This window comes from Pristiophorus japonicus, chromosome 21 (genome assembly GCF_044704955.1).
Source record: "Pristiophorus japonicus isolate sPriJap1 chromosome 21, sPriJap1.hap1, whole genome shotgun sequence".
Classification (NCBI taxonomy): domain Eukaryota; kingdom Metazoa; phylum Chordata; class Chondrichthyes; family Pristiophoridae; genus Pristiophorus; species Pristiophorus japonicus.
Genome location: NC_091997.1, coordinates 28,878,165 through 28,897,314, shown reverse-complemented (window position 1 = coordinate 28,897,314; position 19,150 = coordinate 28,878,165). Strand labels below are relative to the sequence as shown.

At 47.3% G+C, this 19,150-nt stretch overlaps 1 protein-coding gene across 1 annotated transcript in view; it reads right to left on the bottom strand.

The window, feature by feature from the left end:
• The window catches only part of LOC139233885 (plexin domain-containing protein 1-like), a 328,432-nt gene that overhangs the window by 156,307 nt on the left and 152,975 nt on the right, over positions 1-19,150 (bottom strand). The window contains exon 5 of the mRNA XM_070864521.1: positions 8,294-8,416. Within this exon, the coding sequence (XP_070720622.1) occupies positions 8,294-8,416 (123 nt within the window). The remainder of the gene's footprint in view (positions 1-8,293; positions 8,417-19,150) is intronic.

The following is a 19,150-nucleotide window of genomic DNA, read 5'->3' as shown; positions in this document are numbered from 1 at the left end:
ACACAGTGCAGACAGGGCCAGTGAAGCTCGGCACAGAGACACACGAGCACTTGGTGGCAATGTGGAAAACAGCCACAAAACCAATCCCTGATGTCAGGGTCTTGAGTTATCTAGAACGACTTGAAGGATTTGGGGCTTTTTTAACCTGGAAAGGAAATGTCTGCGAGATGATCTTATATAGGATTGCTGAAGGTATAGAGAAGGTTAATTTGGCCTAGAAAACCACAAAGTTGTATCACACCGTGAGTTGGAGTTCAAAAAGGTGGCCTACCATCACCTTCTCAGGGCAACTAAGGATGGCCAATAAATACCAGGCTTTCCAGTGTCACCAATCAGAATGAATTTTTTTAAAAAGTCCTCATGGTGAATGTCACAGAAACAGGTGAACCCAAAGAAATCCATAACTAAAGGTACGGTGGCATAGTGGTCAAGTTACTGCACTAGTAATCTAGAAACCCAATCTAATGATCCAGAGATGTGAGTTCAAATCCCACCATGGCAGCTGGGAAATTTAAATTCACTTAATTAAATAAATCTGGAATTAAAAGCCTAGGGCTGGAAAATTAGCCTCCTTTGCACCTCCTGTTAATGCCTCTGGGGGCAGTAACAGGTGTGTGACTGGCTCTGTGACCAAGCATGGCGAGAGTACCGATGCCTGTGAACTTGCTGTGGAGGTTCGTGGCGGTGGTAACTCCTGGTGCCATGATCTCCTGTGCCCTGGAGATCGTGATGCAATCTAGCTGCATAGTGCCGTGGATCCAAACTTCAGTTCTGCCCCCCTGCAGCATCTCTGGGTCTCAACACCGGCAGCTGTAGGTGGCGTTGTAAGGTAGGTCGAGCCACTTGGGGGTGATATTTCAAGGGATTGTTGCTAAGGTAAGTGAAAACTCTCAGAACAACATTCTGAGCATTTTTGTTTTCCTTTTCTTCGGCTATGATTGGTGAGTGCTTGGGGCTGATCGTGGGGGATTGCGGTTGCTGTCGGCGACAAGGTATTGCGTTGGCAGTGCAGAGCATGCAGTGAGGGCCCTTCATTTTCAGGGAGGGAAAGAGCCTCCGATCCCGGCAGCGCTGTCTCGACGTTGTGCAGCGCTGCACCGCTACCGCCCCTCCTGAGTGCTTTAGCGCTCCAAGGGAAGTGGTAGCTCTTGATTTAGCATTCCACTTCTCCCCTGGAGCGCTAAACTGGAAGTTTGCATCTGCTGGAATTGGGCAGCGCTCAGCGATACTTTCGCACTCCCGCAAATGTTTTCACCCCAAACGGGGGTGCCATGCAATTTCCCCCCCCCCTAGTGTCGGTAATCATGACAATGAAACTACAGGATTGTTGTAAAAGTCCATCTGGTTCACTAATTGTCCTTTAGGGAAGGAAATCTGCCACCCTTACCCGGTTTGGCCGATATATGACTCCAGACCCACAGCAATGTGGGTGACTTAACTGCCCTTTGAAATGGTCCAGCGAGTCACTCAGTTGTACCAAACTGCTACAAAGAAGTATCGTGGACTGCAAAGGTTCAAGGCAGCTCACTATCACTTTCTCATGGGCATTAAACACCAGCCTTGCCAGTGACGCCCACATCCCATCAACAAACAAATAAAAGATAAGAAAACGAGTTGAAGATTAAGGTGTTGGCCGGAAATGTGTTTATTTCGGTGGAATGAATGGAGTCTAGCCCAAATTAATTGACTGTAAAAAATGGTAAGATAAAAAGATGGACTGCTTGTTTTGTTACTCATGGTTGCAACATCACCACAACAAAGATGGGTTTGCCCTTTATCTATAGTTATCCTTGTTGTGTATGGAGAAAGAGTTAGACTGGACACTGAGCTCAAAGTAAAGTGTGACCGTAGTCTTTTATTGCAGGTCTCCAGAGTGCCTCTCCAACCTGTGAAGCCTCCTTAAATACCTGTGCTCCCAAGAGATTATGGGATCCCTTGGGACTCCAAGGGATGAGCCCTTTGGTGGCTGTACAGAGTAAATACAAGTCCACATATATAACAATCCTGACACAAACTTTTGATCTTATACCTATCCAGATACTTGTCTCGCTCTCCAGAACTGGCCATTCTCTACCCCTAAAGTCAGATTCTTAAAGCTAATCTCTTTGTAGCTGTGAAGATCTTCAGCAGAATCAGCAGGAAATGAAAAACTGACATGAAACTTAACATTTTACTTGGACAGATCTCAAAATCAGAAATGCTGGACACAGGGATCTGACTTTTAATCCAACAGTAATTCTTCTTCTTGTGCAATCCAAGTTATTACCAAACTCAATTACAGGGACAATTACATTCAGACAGATGAAGTATTGTAACTCTGGTCTATTAAGAGAAAAATGTTTTCATTGCCAACGATTGCTACATGGTGGGCTCACAGGTGTAGAAATAAAGAGCATTGTTATATTTAAAAGATCAAAAGTTAAATACAGATGAGGAAGGCCATTCAATTCAGTTTAGCTTATTCATCCACATAAATCTTCAATCCTCCAACACAGCATCCAGCAATCTCAGATATTTATATTACAGGGTGTGTGTGGTTGTGAAGCAGTTCTGATGCTAAACCTATGCTCAGAAAAATCCAGAGCTAAAGTCTGATCTGACTCTCGAGTGAAATGGAGTGAGATTGCCTCCCCCTAATAGTCTTACTCTACTTTACTGTCAAGGTTGGGTCTTTGACATTGTGGTTATGTTACTGAACTTATAAACCAGAGGCCTGGACTAATAATTCAGGAATCCAGGTTCAAATCCCAACAGAGTAGCTATAAAATTTAAATTGAATTAATTAAATAAATGAGTGTCAGTAATGGTGACCATGTAATTAGCTTTTTGTCGTTAAAAACCCCATCTGGTTCACTGAGGTCCTTTCGGGAAGGAAATCTGCCGTCCTTACCCGGTCTGGCCTATATGTGACTCCAGGCCCACAGCAATGTGGTTGACTCTGAAATGGCCCAGCGAGACACTCAGTTCGGCAAGAAGGCGACTCACCACTACGTTTATAATCAGCCCTCTGAACTCAACACATGGTTTTAATATCTCACAGATGTAGTGGAGCAATTAGACAAAAGCTTTAGGGACTACACAATTAAACTTTTCTGAAGGAAAGAGCTCCGGGATGGTGTAATTATTCCTACTGAAATTGATATTATTCTTTAAAATAAAAATGCCCCACTCCTGTACAAGAAAAATATTTGAACGCATCGCAATAATTTGGGTATTTTGGAACCGTGGAAACGGCAGGTGTGCTGAAGGCGATCTATGCGGGATTGGTTGGTTTTTTTTCCTTCACTTCATCGAGTGCTGACCACCCTCTGACCCCTTCGGTCATGATGATGTCATTGTGGGCTGCGCCAGGGAATGTGGCCGTCTTTTGTTAGAAAAATATAAATAATGAGTCAGTCTCTAGAGGTCCGCAACGCACTTTGCAGGTGGGGCAAGCTTGTTATGACAGGAGACTCAGCAGGCGAGAACAGCAAACATTCGCCGAGAAGGAGATTTCAAAATATTTTTGACTTTTAAGATTTGTTTTACATTTTAGGTGCTGATTTTAGTTAATAATAACTGGTTTCTCTTTTTTGATAGTGATCCAGTGGGTGGAAATCCAGGTTGTATAGAGCCCTGGTTCCTGGTATAGAGCACTGGTCACCGGTATAGAGCTTTGGTCACTAGTATAGAGCCCTGGTCACTGCTATAGAGCCCTGGTCACTGGTATAGACCTTGGTCACTGGTATAGAGCCCTGGTCATCGGTATAGAGCCCTGGTCACTGGTATAGAGCCCTGGTCACTGGTATAGAGCCTTGGTCACTGGTATAGAGCCCTGGTCACCGGTATAGATCCTTGGTCACCGGTATAGAGCCTTGGTCACTGGTATAGAGCCTTGGTCACTGGTATAGAACTCTGGTCACTGATATAGAGCCCTGATCACTGGTATAGAGCCTTGGTAAGTGGTATATAACTTTGGTCACTGGTATAGAGCCTTGGTCACCGGTATAGAGCCTTGGTCACTGGTATAGAGCCTTGGTCACTGGTATAGAGCCCTGGTCACTGATATAGAGCCCTGGTCAGTTGTATAAAGCCCTGATCGTGGTATAGAGCCTTGTTCACTGGTATAGAGCCTTGGTCACTGGTATAGAGCCCTGGTCACTGGTATAGAGCCCTGGTCACTGGTATAGAACCTTGGTCACTGGTATAGAACCCTGGTCACTGATATAGAGCCCTGGTCAGTGGTAGAGTGCTCTGGCCACTGGCCTGAGCGAGAACACTGATGTTGGTGCATCTGTCCTCCCAGGGGATTTGCAGACTCTTGCGGAGACATCGTTGATGGTATTTCTCCAGCGATTTGAGGTGTCTACTGTATATGGTCCATGTCTCTGAGCCATACAGGAGGGCGGGCATCACTACAGCCCTGTAGACCATGAGCTTAGTGCCAGATTTGAGGGCCTGATCTTCAAATGCTCTCTTCCTCAGGCGACTGAAGGCTGCGCTGGTGCACTGGAGGTGGTGTTGGACCTCATCGTCGGAACTCCTGCATGGCGGGCGATCCCCAGATGGGCAGAGGAAACGTTTCAAGGACACCCTCAAAGCCACCTTGATAAAATGCAACATCCGCACCGACACTTGGGAGTCCTTGGCCAAAGAACACCCTAAGTGGAGGAAGAGTATCCAGGAGGGCGCTGAGTACCTCGAGTCTCGTCGCCGAGAGCATGCAGAAAACAAGTGCAGGCAGCGGAAGGAGCATGCGGCAAACCAGACTCCCCACCCACCCTTTCCCACCTGTGACAGAGACTGTAATTCCCGTATTGGACTGTTCAGTCACCTGAGAACTCACTTTTAGAGTGGAAGCAAGTTTTCCTCGATTTCGAGGGACTGCCTATGATGATAATATATTGAACAGTTGCCAGTCGACAACAGGAAGCAGCGCATTAAAGGATGTAAACAATTACTGGAAGCAGGAAATTTAACAGTATAAAGGGTAATTATACAAATTTGTACTTCAGCACAAAGAATCCCATAGGGGGCGTGCATCAGGGATCATTGGGAGCAAGCGGGAGAATATCGAACGCACGCTCCCATTGACTGATGTTTCATGCCATATGCACAAATTCCTGAAACTCCTGAGGTTCCTGACTCTGGGGCCACGAATGGCCATCTCCCGCTGTCCTGATGTCAACCACATCGTGTCGAACGGGAGGGGCGGTAGGTCCAGTGCCCTTTCTTAAAGAACATTCGAGAACCAGTTGGGTTTCTTGCCTACATCCCGGCTGCCAGCCCACAACCAACCAGATCTATTGAGTTGAATTTCACAACGTGCCATGGTGGGAGCTGAACTCATAGCCAATGGGCTGCCGGACCCAGTACAACCAGTACCAAGCCAATGCTCTGTGCTTCACCCAACGTCAACGCACTTGCAGTTTTCAGCAGCAGTCGCTCCCCTCTCCTTCCCTAACCAAGAGGGATTGAGGTCAGTTACAACGTCCACCGATTACTGTCCGATATCAAACAACAACAACTTGTATTTATATAGCACCTTTAACGTAGTGAAACGTCCCAAGGCGCTTTACAGGAATATTATGCGATAAAAATTTGACACCGAGCTGCTTAAGTAGAAATTAGGGCAGGGCTTGGTCAAAGAGATAGGTTTTAAGGAGAGTCTTGAAGGAGGAAAGAGAGGTGGAGAGGTTTAGGCAGGGAGTTCCAGAGCTTGGGGCCCAGGCAACAGAACGCACGGCCGCCAATGGTTGCGCGATTATAATCAGGGATGCTCAAGAGGGCAGAATTAGAGGAGCGCAGAGATCTTGGGTTGTGGGGCTGGAGGAGATTACAGGGATAGGGAGATTACAGAAACAGTGCTACTAGGGATCAAACCTGGGATCTTGCTGATCTGCTTAGCTCCGTTTCACACCGGCCAACACACTTACCAAGTGGGAATTTGCTAGGGTTTTTTTTTTCAAATTGTATTCCCAGATACTTACAGTTGGCAAATATTTCCATTCAGTCCACTCCGAGCGTCATTTCAAAAGCTGGGTGTTGACTGAATCTTGAACCTCCAACATTGATTGAATATAGCGAGCTGCTCACTCAGGGAGGATCAGAACAAATACCTGCCAAGGAACCCCCTTGGTTGTTTTTTTATGCCACGTGACATTCAAAATATAAATCTCTTTAACACGTCTTTTTTTTTCTATTTGGCTGAAAATATATTTTTTTGTCTTAACAAGATGGCGGGAGGACTTACTGCAGACTGCACTCGGACAACGATTACCTTCTCCTTAAATCTCTCTCCCAGTCATGTCTGGAATGTGGTAACCAGTAAAATTCCAAGCAGTTGTTCAGTTGTTTGTGCCAGAACCATGAAATAACAGACAGATGACGGGTGGGGGGGAGAGGGGGGAGGGGTGGGTGAGAGAGCGGAGAGCGAGATACGAGGCAGCGCTGCTCTTTGGTCGCTTCTACAACACTTCCAGGAATACAGGCACTCGGGAGTTTTACGAGGTATAAGGTTCTGATCACGGACACGGCCCAGACATCACAGCTAGCCACAGCCACAGCCACAAGGGAATTAAATTCCCCATTTATAAGTCTGTGCATTTTGTTATGTCTCCTACTGAAAAAGAAAAGTGTCTGTAAACTTCAAAATTATACGCGTAATGCTTGTAAATAAATAATTCTAAATTGTAGTTCATTTGTCTCTCCCTTCAATTCCTGTGCTCTCCCCAGTCCTGTCCCTCTATCCCAATTCCACCCAAAATTCTGTCTCTCTATCCCAATTCCTTTCCCTGTCCTGCCCCTCTATCCCAATTCCCTCCCCAAACCTGTCCCTCTATCCCAATTCCCGCCAAATCCTGTCCCTCTATCCCAATTCCCTCCCCAGTCCTGCCCCTCTATCCCAATTCCCCCTTCCCTGTCCCGCCCCTCTATCCCAATTCCCTCCCCAGTCCTGCCCCTCTATCCCAATTCCCCCTTCCCTGTCCCGCCCCTCTATCCCAATTCCCTCCCCAGTCCTGCCCCTCTATCCCAATTCCCTTGCCAGTCCCTTGCTTCTGAACCCCCTTCATTCCCTGGTCCTCCTCGATGGCTTTGCAGACAATTGCTTTGCTCGGTATGATATGGGACACGTACAGATCAGGTTTGATTGCGGCTCTGTGCTAACTTGCTTGATCTCAGCTGTAGGTCGGGGAAAATGCTGCACTTGGGGGTGCCCAGAGGTGAAGAAAAAAGAAAATTAAGCAGAATTCCTTCTCTTTAACTATTTTCAGTCCTGACGAAGGGTCACCGACCTGAAACGCTAACTCTGTTTCTCTCGCCACAGATGCTGCCTGACCCGCTGAGTATTTCCAGCATTTTCTCTTTTTCATTTCAGAATTCCTGCTCCTGATCGCTATCCTGGTTCTCGCTGGGAGGTGTGCACGGGTATTGAAGTCAGATGAGGCCTGGATGAGGCCTGGGTATAATGTCCTGCAGGGTAATATTCGCTATCTAGACTAAAGTGAGAAGAATGAGCACTTGGGTGAGGTATTAGAGTGTGTCTGGCTGGAACACCAGGCTCCATGCCCCAAGCAAGGAGCAGAGAAAGATAGAAGAAAGACTGAGGGCTTTGAGGCGGTGATGGTGCCAGGGTGCTACCTTTAGCGGCGAGCGATATCTACCGCCTCAAATGGCATATTCAGTTGTATCGGCCCAAGAGGGGAGCGGAGGGCTAGGGGAAGCACCCGCACTCCTCTTCGGGTGCTAACGGAACGATAGCGCAGGAAGTCTACTCAATTTTTTGGTGCTACGATGCCGACATCCTAGCGCCTGAAGATGAAAAAAAAAATCCTGGTGAAAATTATAATAAACCTCGCCCACACTTCCTCACTGTTGCAACAAATAAATAGAAGTTGAAAAATTGAAATTTCAGCACTTACCTTGCACTGCGGACGATATCACCCCGGGATCGTCGCTGGACTGACTGTTTTCCCCGGCCGGTCTCAGCGCCAGGCGCTTCCGCAGGCGGAAGAGTCAATTTTGCAAACGCGGGACAACGGGGGTGTTGCACACTCGGTGATGTCACAGAGTAGGCGGGGCTAGCGAGCGCAGCACAAACTGTCAACACTGCCGCTAAACCACCAGAGAAGTTCGCGGCAGACGCTGACAGCGCGGCGCTCGGGCGGGAGCTGCTTAGCGGCCCTGTAGCGCCCCTCTCTGGCACTAATGGTGGTGCTAATCGACCAAATTTCTCCCCTTAATGTACGGTCTCATCTGTAACCCTTAAATCCTGCACATCCCCGACCGACCCCATTGGTAAAAAGAAAACTACCATTATCGAAATATCTGATGGTGGAGTTCCTGGAGTAGCTGGGATCGAAGTTCGCCATAAGTGGGGCAATGTACTGAGTGGCAGTCAGCATCCGATGGATGACCTCCCCGGTGAATATAAAACCTGAGAGAAAAAAGAACACAAATTAGAAGCCCTCATAATATTTATTGTACTCAAAGACTTTCCTTTGCTCAGCAAGGTGACAGCACTTGGGAATGAAATGTCACCACACTGTACTGTGTTTGCTTCATGGGTTCTTTGCTTAAGAATTCAGAGCAACACATTGCTATTAACAACCAGCTGGTTTATTAACAAAGGTTTAACAATAACGCTACACATTACCAGTTTATCGACTCAGCTCACAACTGCATACCTCATGCAGACCGAGACCTAGACCTAGACCCAACTGACTGGGGTTTTATTGAGTCTTGTGAACATCACGTGACTGGCTAAGCCACTCGCAAGCAACAGCTCTACAACTATTTTCAAAGTAACTTTAAATCAAGTGCCTCCCCTTTTTTTTGAGGGCACCAAAAACCACAATTTAACAATTGGAAATTAAAGGGAACCTTTTTCAAATCAGATCAAATTAAAATTCTGTTCCCTGTTGAAATGATGCACTCCAGTCCCTCCGGTGCCCACCTCTCGCGGAAGGCCGCGAGCGTACCGGTGGACTCTGCGTGCTCCATCTTCAGGGGCATCCTGGCTCGGATGTAACCGTGGAAGAGAGGCAGGCAGTCGGGCTGAACGACCCCCTTGACCGCCTGCTGCCTGGACCGGCTGATGGCCCCCTTGGCCATGCCCAGGAGCAGTCCTACGAGGAGGCCCTCGGACCTACCCGCTCCCCTCTGCACAGGGTGCCTAAAGATCAGGAGCGTGGGACTGAAGTGCAACCAGAATTTGAGGAGCAGTCCCTTCAAATAATGGCAACAGCTCTACAACTATTTCAGTTGAAACCATAAATCAAGTGCCCCCTGTTTAAAGGGGGGGGGGGCACTAAAACCGACACATTCTTTTGACTGTAAACTTAAATCAAATTAAAATTTGATTGCCGGAGAGGAGCAGCCCCTTCAAATAATGGTAACAGCTCTACAAACCTTTGTGCATACTCACAGGTGCATACATTACACTCATCTCAGTATCAAGTGCTTACATGCCACAAGATAAGCGGTTCTTTTCTGGGATTGACATGTTTCCTTTGCTTGCTCTGAACTTTTTGACGCCATTTCTGAGGGGGCATTACTCACCCAAGAAAATGCTAAAACTGTTTCCATACTACCTTTGGTTCATCCCTGCTACTGCGCTGATGGGAGGAAGTGTAGAATATTTCTCTGGCGGATCTCCCACTGCATTGATTGCAGGCAATGGACATGTAGAGCACAGGCTGGAGGCAAGTGAGCTGGGGGAGGCATGGGCGGGTAGTCGCAGGGGGGAAAGCACCTAGACAGGAGATGAGAGGGACACGAGGGTCAATGGGCCAAGTGGGATTGGGCAACAGAGTCACAGGGAAATGGTGGAGGAGCTGTTGGGACCTTGGCATCACGTGTTTCTCCGATGGCTGTAGGGGTGGAGGGTTGTGTTGGCGGGGAACACTCAGCCCATTTGTGTTCATTGCTTTTCCTGTTTGACTAACCTCTGCTTACCACATGTCTAATAACACCATGTGGTTTCCATGAACCAACCATAAGGGTTAACAGGGACTCCACAATGCAATGTTCATTCACTCATTCAATCATACAGATAAAAAAACTATTTAATAGAAAAACACATCTCTCCCACTTCGGTACAAGCAAGACTTAGCCACAATAAAAAACTGGTAAGAACATATAAAGTATGGAAAGGTCATTGAACCCATCAATCCTGCTTCTTCTACAGACCAAATATAATGTACTCTACTCAAATATTTCATCTCCCGAGGGGAACTTCTATTTAAATACTTCCTAATCCCCTAAGGATGTGAAACAAAACTACAGATATTCAACTATTCCTGCACCTCTACTGTTCAACATTGCCCTTCTGTCTTCCACAGAAAATACAAGTGACAATGTGTAGGTAGTTCAATGTTGTGGATTCACGCTCATTAGGAATAGAGTTACAAATGCCAAAATAATGCTTGGATTTATATAGCACCTTTTACAACCTCAAGACATTCCAAGTGCTTTCCAACCAATCAAATACATTTTGATATGTAGACTACAAGTGTAGTCACTTTTGCTACCATCATCATCAGAGGCAGTCCCTCGAAATCGAGGAAGACTTGCTTCCACTCTAAAAGTGAGTTCTCAGGTGACTGAACAGTCCAATACGGGAATTACAGTCTCTGTCACAGGTGAGACAGATAGTGGTTGAAGGAAAGGGTGGGTGGGGAGTCTGGTTTGCCACACATTCCCTCCGCTGCCTACTCTTGTTTCCTGCATGGTCTCGGCGATGAGACTCAGCGCCCGCCCAGATGCTCTTCCTCCACTTAGGGCGGTCTTTGGCCAGGGACTCCCAGGTGTCGGTGGGGATGTTGCACTTTATCAAGGAGGCTTTGAGGGTGTCCTTGAAACGTTTCCTCTGCCCACCTGGGGCTCGCTTGCCGTGTAGGAGTTCCGAGTAGATCGCTTGCTTTGGGAGTCTCGTGTCGGGCATGCGGATGATGTGGCCCGCCCAATGGAGCTGGTCGAGTGTGGTCAGTGCTTCGATGCTGGGGATGTTGGCCTGATCGAGAACACTGACCTTGGTGCGTCTATCCTCCCAGTGAATTTGCAGGATCTTGCGGTGGCAGCACTGGTGGTACTTCTCCAGTGCTTTGAGGTGTCTACTGTATATGGTTCACATCTCTGAGCCATATAGGAGGGCGGGTATCACTACTGCCCTGTAGACCATAAGTTTGGTGCCTGATTTGAGGTCCTGGTCTTCGAACACTCTCTTCCTCAGGTGACTGAAGGCTGCACTGGCGCACTGGAGGCAGTGTTGGACCTCGTTGCAGCCAATTTGCATGCAGCAAGGTCCCACAAACAGTAATGATTAAGAGTTCAGATCCTGGGGCCAAAATTGCCCTCCGCCCGATATGGAGCACACATCCCGTTTCTACTGTTTTTACCACCGTAGTGGTTGAGGTGGCCTTTTGAGCGAAATTCCACTCTTTGGCTTTTTTTTCAGGCAGACCAGAAGTCGCTCATAATGGGGCCGGACAAGTGCCGGTGAGCACACTAGAGTGGCCGAAGTTGGGGGAGGGTGTAGTGTCCGCCGCTGTCAGTCAGCAGCGTAGCGCTGATGACGTCACCACGGCTCTTCCCTTCACTTAAAGGGGAGAACCTCTGCGATGTTTAAACTTCGGTCCACTGGGCCACCAGGGAGGGTTTCGGCCGGGCCAGTGGCCTGGCAGCCAAGAGGAGGTGCCAGGCTGCCTTTTGGCAGCTCGATTGAACCCGGGGGGCATAATTGTCGGCCCGACATGGCAGTTGGCTGACAAAAAAAAAACACGGTGGCAGCAGCAGTATGCCCTCCCCTTTAAGGGGAGCTGCACCACCATTGCAGAAGGCCACAGCCTCACCACACCGCCGTGAAAAAGCTTGTTTTGGCACCAGCCGGCGGGAGGAAGATTTTCTCAGCGGAATTTTGCCGTTGAAGGGGGGGAACATTGGCGGTGCACGCTCTGATGAAGACGGATCGGCAGCAGCGGAGGGGTGGTGGCGGGGCGGGTCACCACCGGGTTACCGCAGGAGTGGAATTTTGATAATGGCGGCCATTACATGAAAAGTTGGCGGCCATTGCACTCCGCAGCGTGGCCACCGATTTCTGGTGTTAAGCGGCCTTCAGGAAAGGGGCGATTTCGGCCTCCATGTGTTTAGGTGTTGGTTGAGTGGTAAATATTGGCCAGGACACCAGGCAGAGCTCCTCTACTTTTTTTGGAATAGTGCCGTGCGATCTTTAATGTCCACCTAAGGTTGCAGACAAGGCCTCAGTTTAACGTCTCATCCAAAATACAGCACAGCCGACAGTGCCATGCTCTCTCAGTACTGCACTTTTGTGAATATCGGAAAGGTGGCAGCCAATTTGCAAACAGCAAAGTCCCACAAACAACAATGATTGAATGTTCAGATCATGTGTTGATTGAGAGATAAATATTGGCCAGGACACCAGGGATAACTCCCCCTTGCTCTTTTTTGGAATAGTGCCATGGGATCTTTAACGTCCACCCAAGAGAGCAAACGGGGCTTTGGTTTAACATCCCATCCGAAAGACGGTACCTCCGGCAGTGCAGCACTCCCTCAGCACTGCACTGGGAGTGTCAGCCTAGATTTTGTGCTCAAGTGGGACTTGAACCAACAACCTATCTGACTCAGAGGCAAGTCTGCTGCCCACTGAGCCACGGCTGACACCTTAAAACTTACTTCACTTAATAATTGACAACAACAAAGACAGAGAGCGAAATGTCCTTTAGCCTATCAGTCTATCTGAATCAACAGCCACTCGACAAAAGAACAATATTCTTCCCAACTTCATTCAAAAGCTGGTACCTCCACCACCGAGCCCCCAATGCCTGTCAACGTTACATTTTTTGAGGTTGTAGTTACTTCAAGATAAAACTGTCTCCTAGTTATTCTCTGTTTAATATTTAGGTGTACAGTTTTCCAGTTCATATTCTCAGCCTCTGTAATTTTTAAACTCTTAATCGACATGTTAACGTTTAATTAGTGTAAATGGCAAATATAAGCCTCTGACCCTCACAGATTTGAGAGCTCAGTACAGCTCTATTATCTTATTGTAAATACAAAACCAGTGTTTCTCAGAATAAACTAGCCTTTGTGCGTCAGTACATTTTCTGGATGTCATACCCAATACGTATGGACAATTGGTTCCTCCATGGGGGGGAAGGCCACATTCCTGTGGTGGGAATGATCCACTTGATCCAGTTGCATCTAGTGAATCAGGAGGCCCATTGTGCTACATCTGCTAGCAATGATTATTATCATCATCATAGGCAGTCCCTTGAAATCAAGGAAGACTTGCTTCCACTTCAAAAGTAAGTTCTCAGGTGACTGTACAATCCAATACGGGAATTACAGTCCCCGTCACAGGTGGGACAGACAGCGGTTGAAGGAAAGGGTGGGTGGGGAGTCTGGTTTGCCGCACACTCCTTCCGCTGCCTGCGCTTGGTTTCTGCATGCTCTCGGCAACGAGACTTGAGGTGTTCAGCGCCCTCCCGGATACACTTCCTCCACTTAGAGCAGTCTTTGGCCAGGGACTCCCAGGTGTTGGTGGGGATGTTGCATTTTATCAAGGAGGCTTTGAGGGTGTCTTTGAAATATTTCCTCTGCCAACCTTGGGGCTCGCTTGGCGTGTAGGAGTTCAGAGTAGAACGCTTGCTTTGGGAGTCTTATGTCAGGCATGCGAACAATGTGGGCCACCCAGCAGAGCTGGTCGAGTGTGGTCAGTGCTTCGATGCTGGAGACGTTGGCCTGGAGAAGGACGTTAACGTTGGTGCGTCTGTCCTTCCGGGGACTTTGCAGAAGTACCAGTACTAGCGCATACTGTACCACAGCATCACCACACTGCGGCAGCACACAACATACTCCGCTAAAAGAGATGCCACCTTGTGCAATACCAGCACATAGAAAAACATGACAGAACTTTCATTTCTATAGTGCCTTTCACAGGCCTCAGGACAACCCAAAGCGCTTTACTGACAATGAAGTGCTTTTTGAAGTGTGGTCGTTGTTGTAATGTCGGGAAGCTTGGCGGCCAATTTGCGCACAGCCAGCTCCAACAAACAGCAATGTGATAATGACCAGATAAACCGATGTTGGTTGAGGGATAAATATTGGCCATCCCTTCTTTGAATAGTGCCGTAAGATATTTTACACCCCTGCCCGAGTGGGTAGACGTGGCCTCGATCGGACGTTTTCCAAATGAATTACTTTTTTGATTCCACTTTTTCCCCGCACCCCCAGTACGACAGAGGTGTGAATTTAATTACTAAGGAAAGAAAGACTTAACACTTCGGATTGGATTCAACTGGTGGTGGGGGGGAGGGGGGGGGGGCGGTGAGTGGGGGGGGGGGGCGCGGTGGGGGGTCGGGTGGGGCGGTTGGGTTGTAATGGTGAAAAATGTTTAACCAAACCTCATCGTTCCTTTCCAATAAAGTCCATAACCCATCTGACCCCTTACTTTCACTCACTCACTCACTCACTCAAGTCCATTACGTACTCCAGATAAGGGACTGAAATGCTTCAATTACTCTAATGGAATAAATAATATTACATTTAAAATGATCTGCTGTGCAGTTAAATGGTTTTTACCGTTAAGCATGCAAGGCACAAATAAAAGATTGTAAAAAAGATAATTGATAATAGTTCATTTGGAATGATTACAAAAGTTGCTGAGTCGAATCATAAAATCATAGCCTTCCTGGTGAACGTTTAATGCTGTAGAGCTCACTCCCTTATGCACACCTGAAGTTCAACCCAGTTTCAGCTTTTGCCAACCACCAACTTGCATCTAAATAGCACCTCCAATGCAGAGAACATGTCCCAAGGTGCTTCAGAGAGGTGCAAGGGAAAAATGGACCCCGTGACAAAGAAGGAGCTATTAGGAGGGCTGACAAAAGGTTTGGTCAAAGAGGTGGGCTTTCAGGAGGGTCTTAAACGAGAAGAAGTGGAGGGTGTAATGCATTAGCTTTGTGGGTTGTTTGCTTAAGGATTCATAGCAACACATTGCTATTAAGAACTAGTTGGTTTATTAGCAAAGGTTTAACAATCACACTACAAATTACCAGTTTATCCACCAGGCTCACAACCACCTGCCTCATCGTGGATCCCCCGAACCCAACTGGCTGGGGTTTTATTGAGCCTTGTGAACATCACATGACTGGCTAAGCCACTCCCAACTCAACAGCCCTACAATTATTTTAGTTGCACCTGTAAAACAATAAAACATTAAATCCAGTACCCCCTGATTAAAGGGCGGGGGGAGGGGAGGCACTAAAACTGACAATTAAACAAATTAGACTTTAAACATTACGTGGTTCAAATTAAAATTTGGTTGCCTGGGGTGATGATGCACTCCAGTCCCTCCAGTGCCCACCTCTCGCAGAAGACCAGGAGCGTACCAGTGGACACCGCGTGCTCTATCTCCAGGGACACCCTGGCTCGGATGTAACCGCGGAAGAGAGGCAGGCAGTCGGGCTGAATGACCCCCTCGACCGCCCACTGCCTGGACCGGCTGATGGCCACCTTGGCCATGCCCAGGAGCAGTCCTACGAGAAGGCCTTCTGACCTGCCCGCTCCCCTCCGCACCGGGTGCCCAAAGATCAGGAGTGTGGGACAGAAGTGCAACCAGAATTTGAGGAGCAGCCCTTTCAAATAATGGAATAGGGGCTGCAACCTCGCACATTCCATAAAAACATGGAACACGGACTCTTCCAGACCGCAGAAATTGCAGGCGGCCTGGGAGTTCATGAACCGACTTAAAAACTTATTGCACGGGACTGCTCCGTGCTCCACCCTCCAGGCCAAGTCCCCAATAAATAAGGGGAGGACTCCCGTGTAGAGAGCACTCCATTGGGGACCCCTGCCTCCTCCGGATGGCAAGATCAACAGTTCTATAAACCTGTGAGCATACTCACAGGTGTGTACATTACATAGGGGTTTAGGGAGGAACTCCAGAACATTGGGGCCTGGGCAGCTGAAGACATGGCTCTCAATGATTGTGTAGCAGAAGGAGGGGTTGCATAGGTGACCATTGTCAGAGGAATGGAGAGTTAAGGGGGATGAGGAGATTGTTGGGCTGGAGGGGGATATAGAAATAGGTAGGAGCAAGGCCATAGAAGGGTGTAAATACAAGGATTAGAACTTCAAATTTGGAGGCTTTGGGGGACCAGGAACGAAAGTAGATTGACATGGTTAGGGGTGATGGCTGAATGGGACGGTGCAGGATAGGATATGGACAACAGAGTTTTGGGATGAGCTGAAATTTAAGGAGAATGGCGGACAGGTGGCTGGCGAGGAGAGCATTTGAATAGTTGAGACTGTAGTTTGACAAAGGCGTGGACGAGGCTTGCAAGAGCAGACGAGCTGAGGCAGGGGTGTGCAATGTTATAGAAGTGAAATTAGGCAGCATTTGGGATAAAGAGGTGCAGAACTCAACCCAGGGGTCGATTAGGATGCCATGGTTGTGCTGTGTCCAGTTAGATATTACAAATAACCTCAGTAAAGAAATCGGCAGAGTTCTCTCTCCTGATGACAGTTCAGTGATCCCCTGCTGTAAAGTGTGGACACTAATTGAAAAAGAAAGAAGACTTGCATTTATATCGCACCTTTCATGACCACCAGACGTCTCAAAGCACTTTACAGCCAGTGAAGTACTTTTGGAGTGCAGTTACTTTTGTAATGTGGAAAACACAGCAGCCAATTTGCGCACAGCAAACTCCCACAAACAGCAATATGATAATGACCAGATAATCATGATTTTGTTATGTTGATTGAGGGATAAATATTGGCCAGGACACCGGGGATAACTCCCCCGCTCTTCTTTGAAATAGTGCCATGGAATCTTTTACGTCCACCTGAAAGCAGACAGGCCTCAGTTTAACGTCTCACCTGAAAGACAGCACCTCGGACAGTGCAACACTCCCTCAGCATTGCACTGGGAGAGTCAGTCTAGATTTATGTGCTCAGGTCCCTGGCGTGGGACTTGAACCCACAACCTTCTGACTTAAGGCAAATATGCTACCCACTGAGCCACGGCTGACACAGAAGAGAGAAGGATTGGGTTTGGTTGTTTGACTTGCTATGGTTGAATTGCCTGCAGACGCTCATTGTTTAGGCTGACACATGCTCTTTCAAAGATATGATGGGCCAACTGGCCTCCTTCTGTGCTGTATCATTCTGTGATTCCATGACTAATGGCAACTTGGTGGCATCAAAGGGCTTATGGTGCCTAGAAAATGGTATCCCAGGGCAAGGCATTGCAATCAAGAGAAGTTGGGACTTAAAAATCCTTTTATGGGTGATTAGCGAGTTGGATTTTTCTTAATTTAAGCGCCATGTGTTGCCGATAACCAATTGCACAGTTTAGGATGGCCCAGTAAACACAATGCTAACAATCAAACAGTTTATCTGCACAGAGCACATTGCATTTAACGGGCAACTCTCCCAATGCACAGTACGACAGATTGCCCTCAGTACTCAGCCGACTGCTGGTTGCCAAGCAGTCAGGAGGGCCCAGCCTTGGGCCTTCAATTAACAGCTAATGAAGACATCAAGATGATGTACATCACACAGGAGGACAAGATCGTATTGAATTAAAGTCTCCTTCTCTTTGTTCCCCGTTCGTGGAACTTTTACTTCCCTGTCAGGCGAACCATTCTTAGCATCTGCAGCTGCAAAGACGCAGAACCATTGCTGCAGTTACACGGTGAATGAATTCCTCGTATACAAGATCACAGGAAAGCATGGAATGAGACAACCAACAACTTGCATTTATATAGCGCCTTTAATGTAGTAATGTATTTGCTTCATGGGTTCTTTGCTTAAGAATTCATAGTAACTCATTGCTATTAAGAACTAGTTGGTTTATTAGGGTGTTAAAAAAGCAAGCCTGAAGGCTTTGTGTCTTAATGCAAGGAGTATCCGCAATAAGGTGGATGAATTAACTGTGCAAATAGATGTTAACAAATATGATGTGATTGGGATTACGGAGACGTGGCTCCAGGATGATCAGGGCTGGGAACTCAACATCCAGGGGTATTCAACATTCAGGAAGGATAGAATAAAAGGAAAAGGAGGTGGGGTAGCATTGCTGGTTAAAGAGGAGATTAATGCAATAGTTAGGAAAGACATTAGCTTGGATGATGTGGAATCTATCTGGGTAAAGCTGCAGAACACTAAAGGGCAAAAAATGTTAGTGGGAGTTGTGTACAGACCTCCAAACAGTAGTAGTGATGTTGGGGAGGGCATCAAACAGGAAATTAGGAGTGCATGCAATAAAGGTTATAATGGGTGCAGCAGTTATAATGGGTGACTTTAATATGCACATAGATTGGGCTAGCCAAACTGGAAGCAATACGGTGGAGGAGGATTTCCTGGAGTGCATAAGGGATGGTTTTCTAGACCAATATGTCGAGGAACCAACGAGGGGGGAGGCCATCTTAGACTGGGTGCTGTGTAATGAGAGAGGATTAATTAACAATCTCATTGTGCGAGGCCCCTTGGGGAAGAGTGACCATAATATGGTGGAATTCTGCATTAGGATGGAGAATGAAACAGTTAATTCAGAGACCATGGTCCAGAACTTAAAGAAGGGTAACTTTGAAGGTATGAGGCGTGAATTGGCTAAGATAGATTGGCGAATGATACTTAAGGGGTTGACTGTGGATGGGCAATGGCAGACATTTAGAGACCGCATGGATGAATTACAACAATTGTACATTCCTGTCTGGCGTAAAAATAAAAAAGGGAAGGTGGCTCAACCGTGGCTATCTAGGAAAATCAGGGATAGTATTAAAGCCAAGGAAGTGGAATACAAATTGGCCAGAAATAGCAGCGAACCTGGGGACTGGGAGAAATTTAGAACTCGGCAGAGGAGGACAAAGGGTTTGATTAGGGCAGGGAAAATGGAGTACGAGAAGAAGCTTGCAGGGAACATTAAGGCGGATTGCAAAAGTTTCTGTAGGTATGTAAAGAGAAAAAGGTTAGTAAAGACAAACATAGGTCCCCTGCAGTCAGAATCAGGGGAAGTCATAACGGGGAACAAAGAAATGGCAGACCAATTGAACAAGTACTTTGGTTCAGTATTCACTAAGGAGGACACAAACAACCTTCCGGATATAAAAGGGGTCAGAGGGTCTAGTAAGGAGGAGGAACTGAGGGA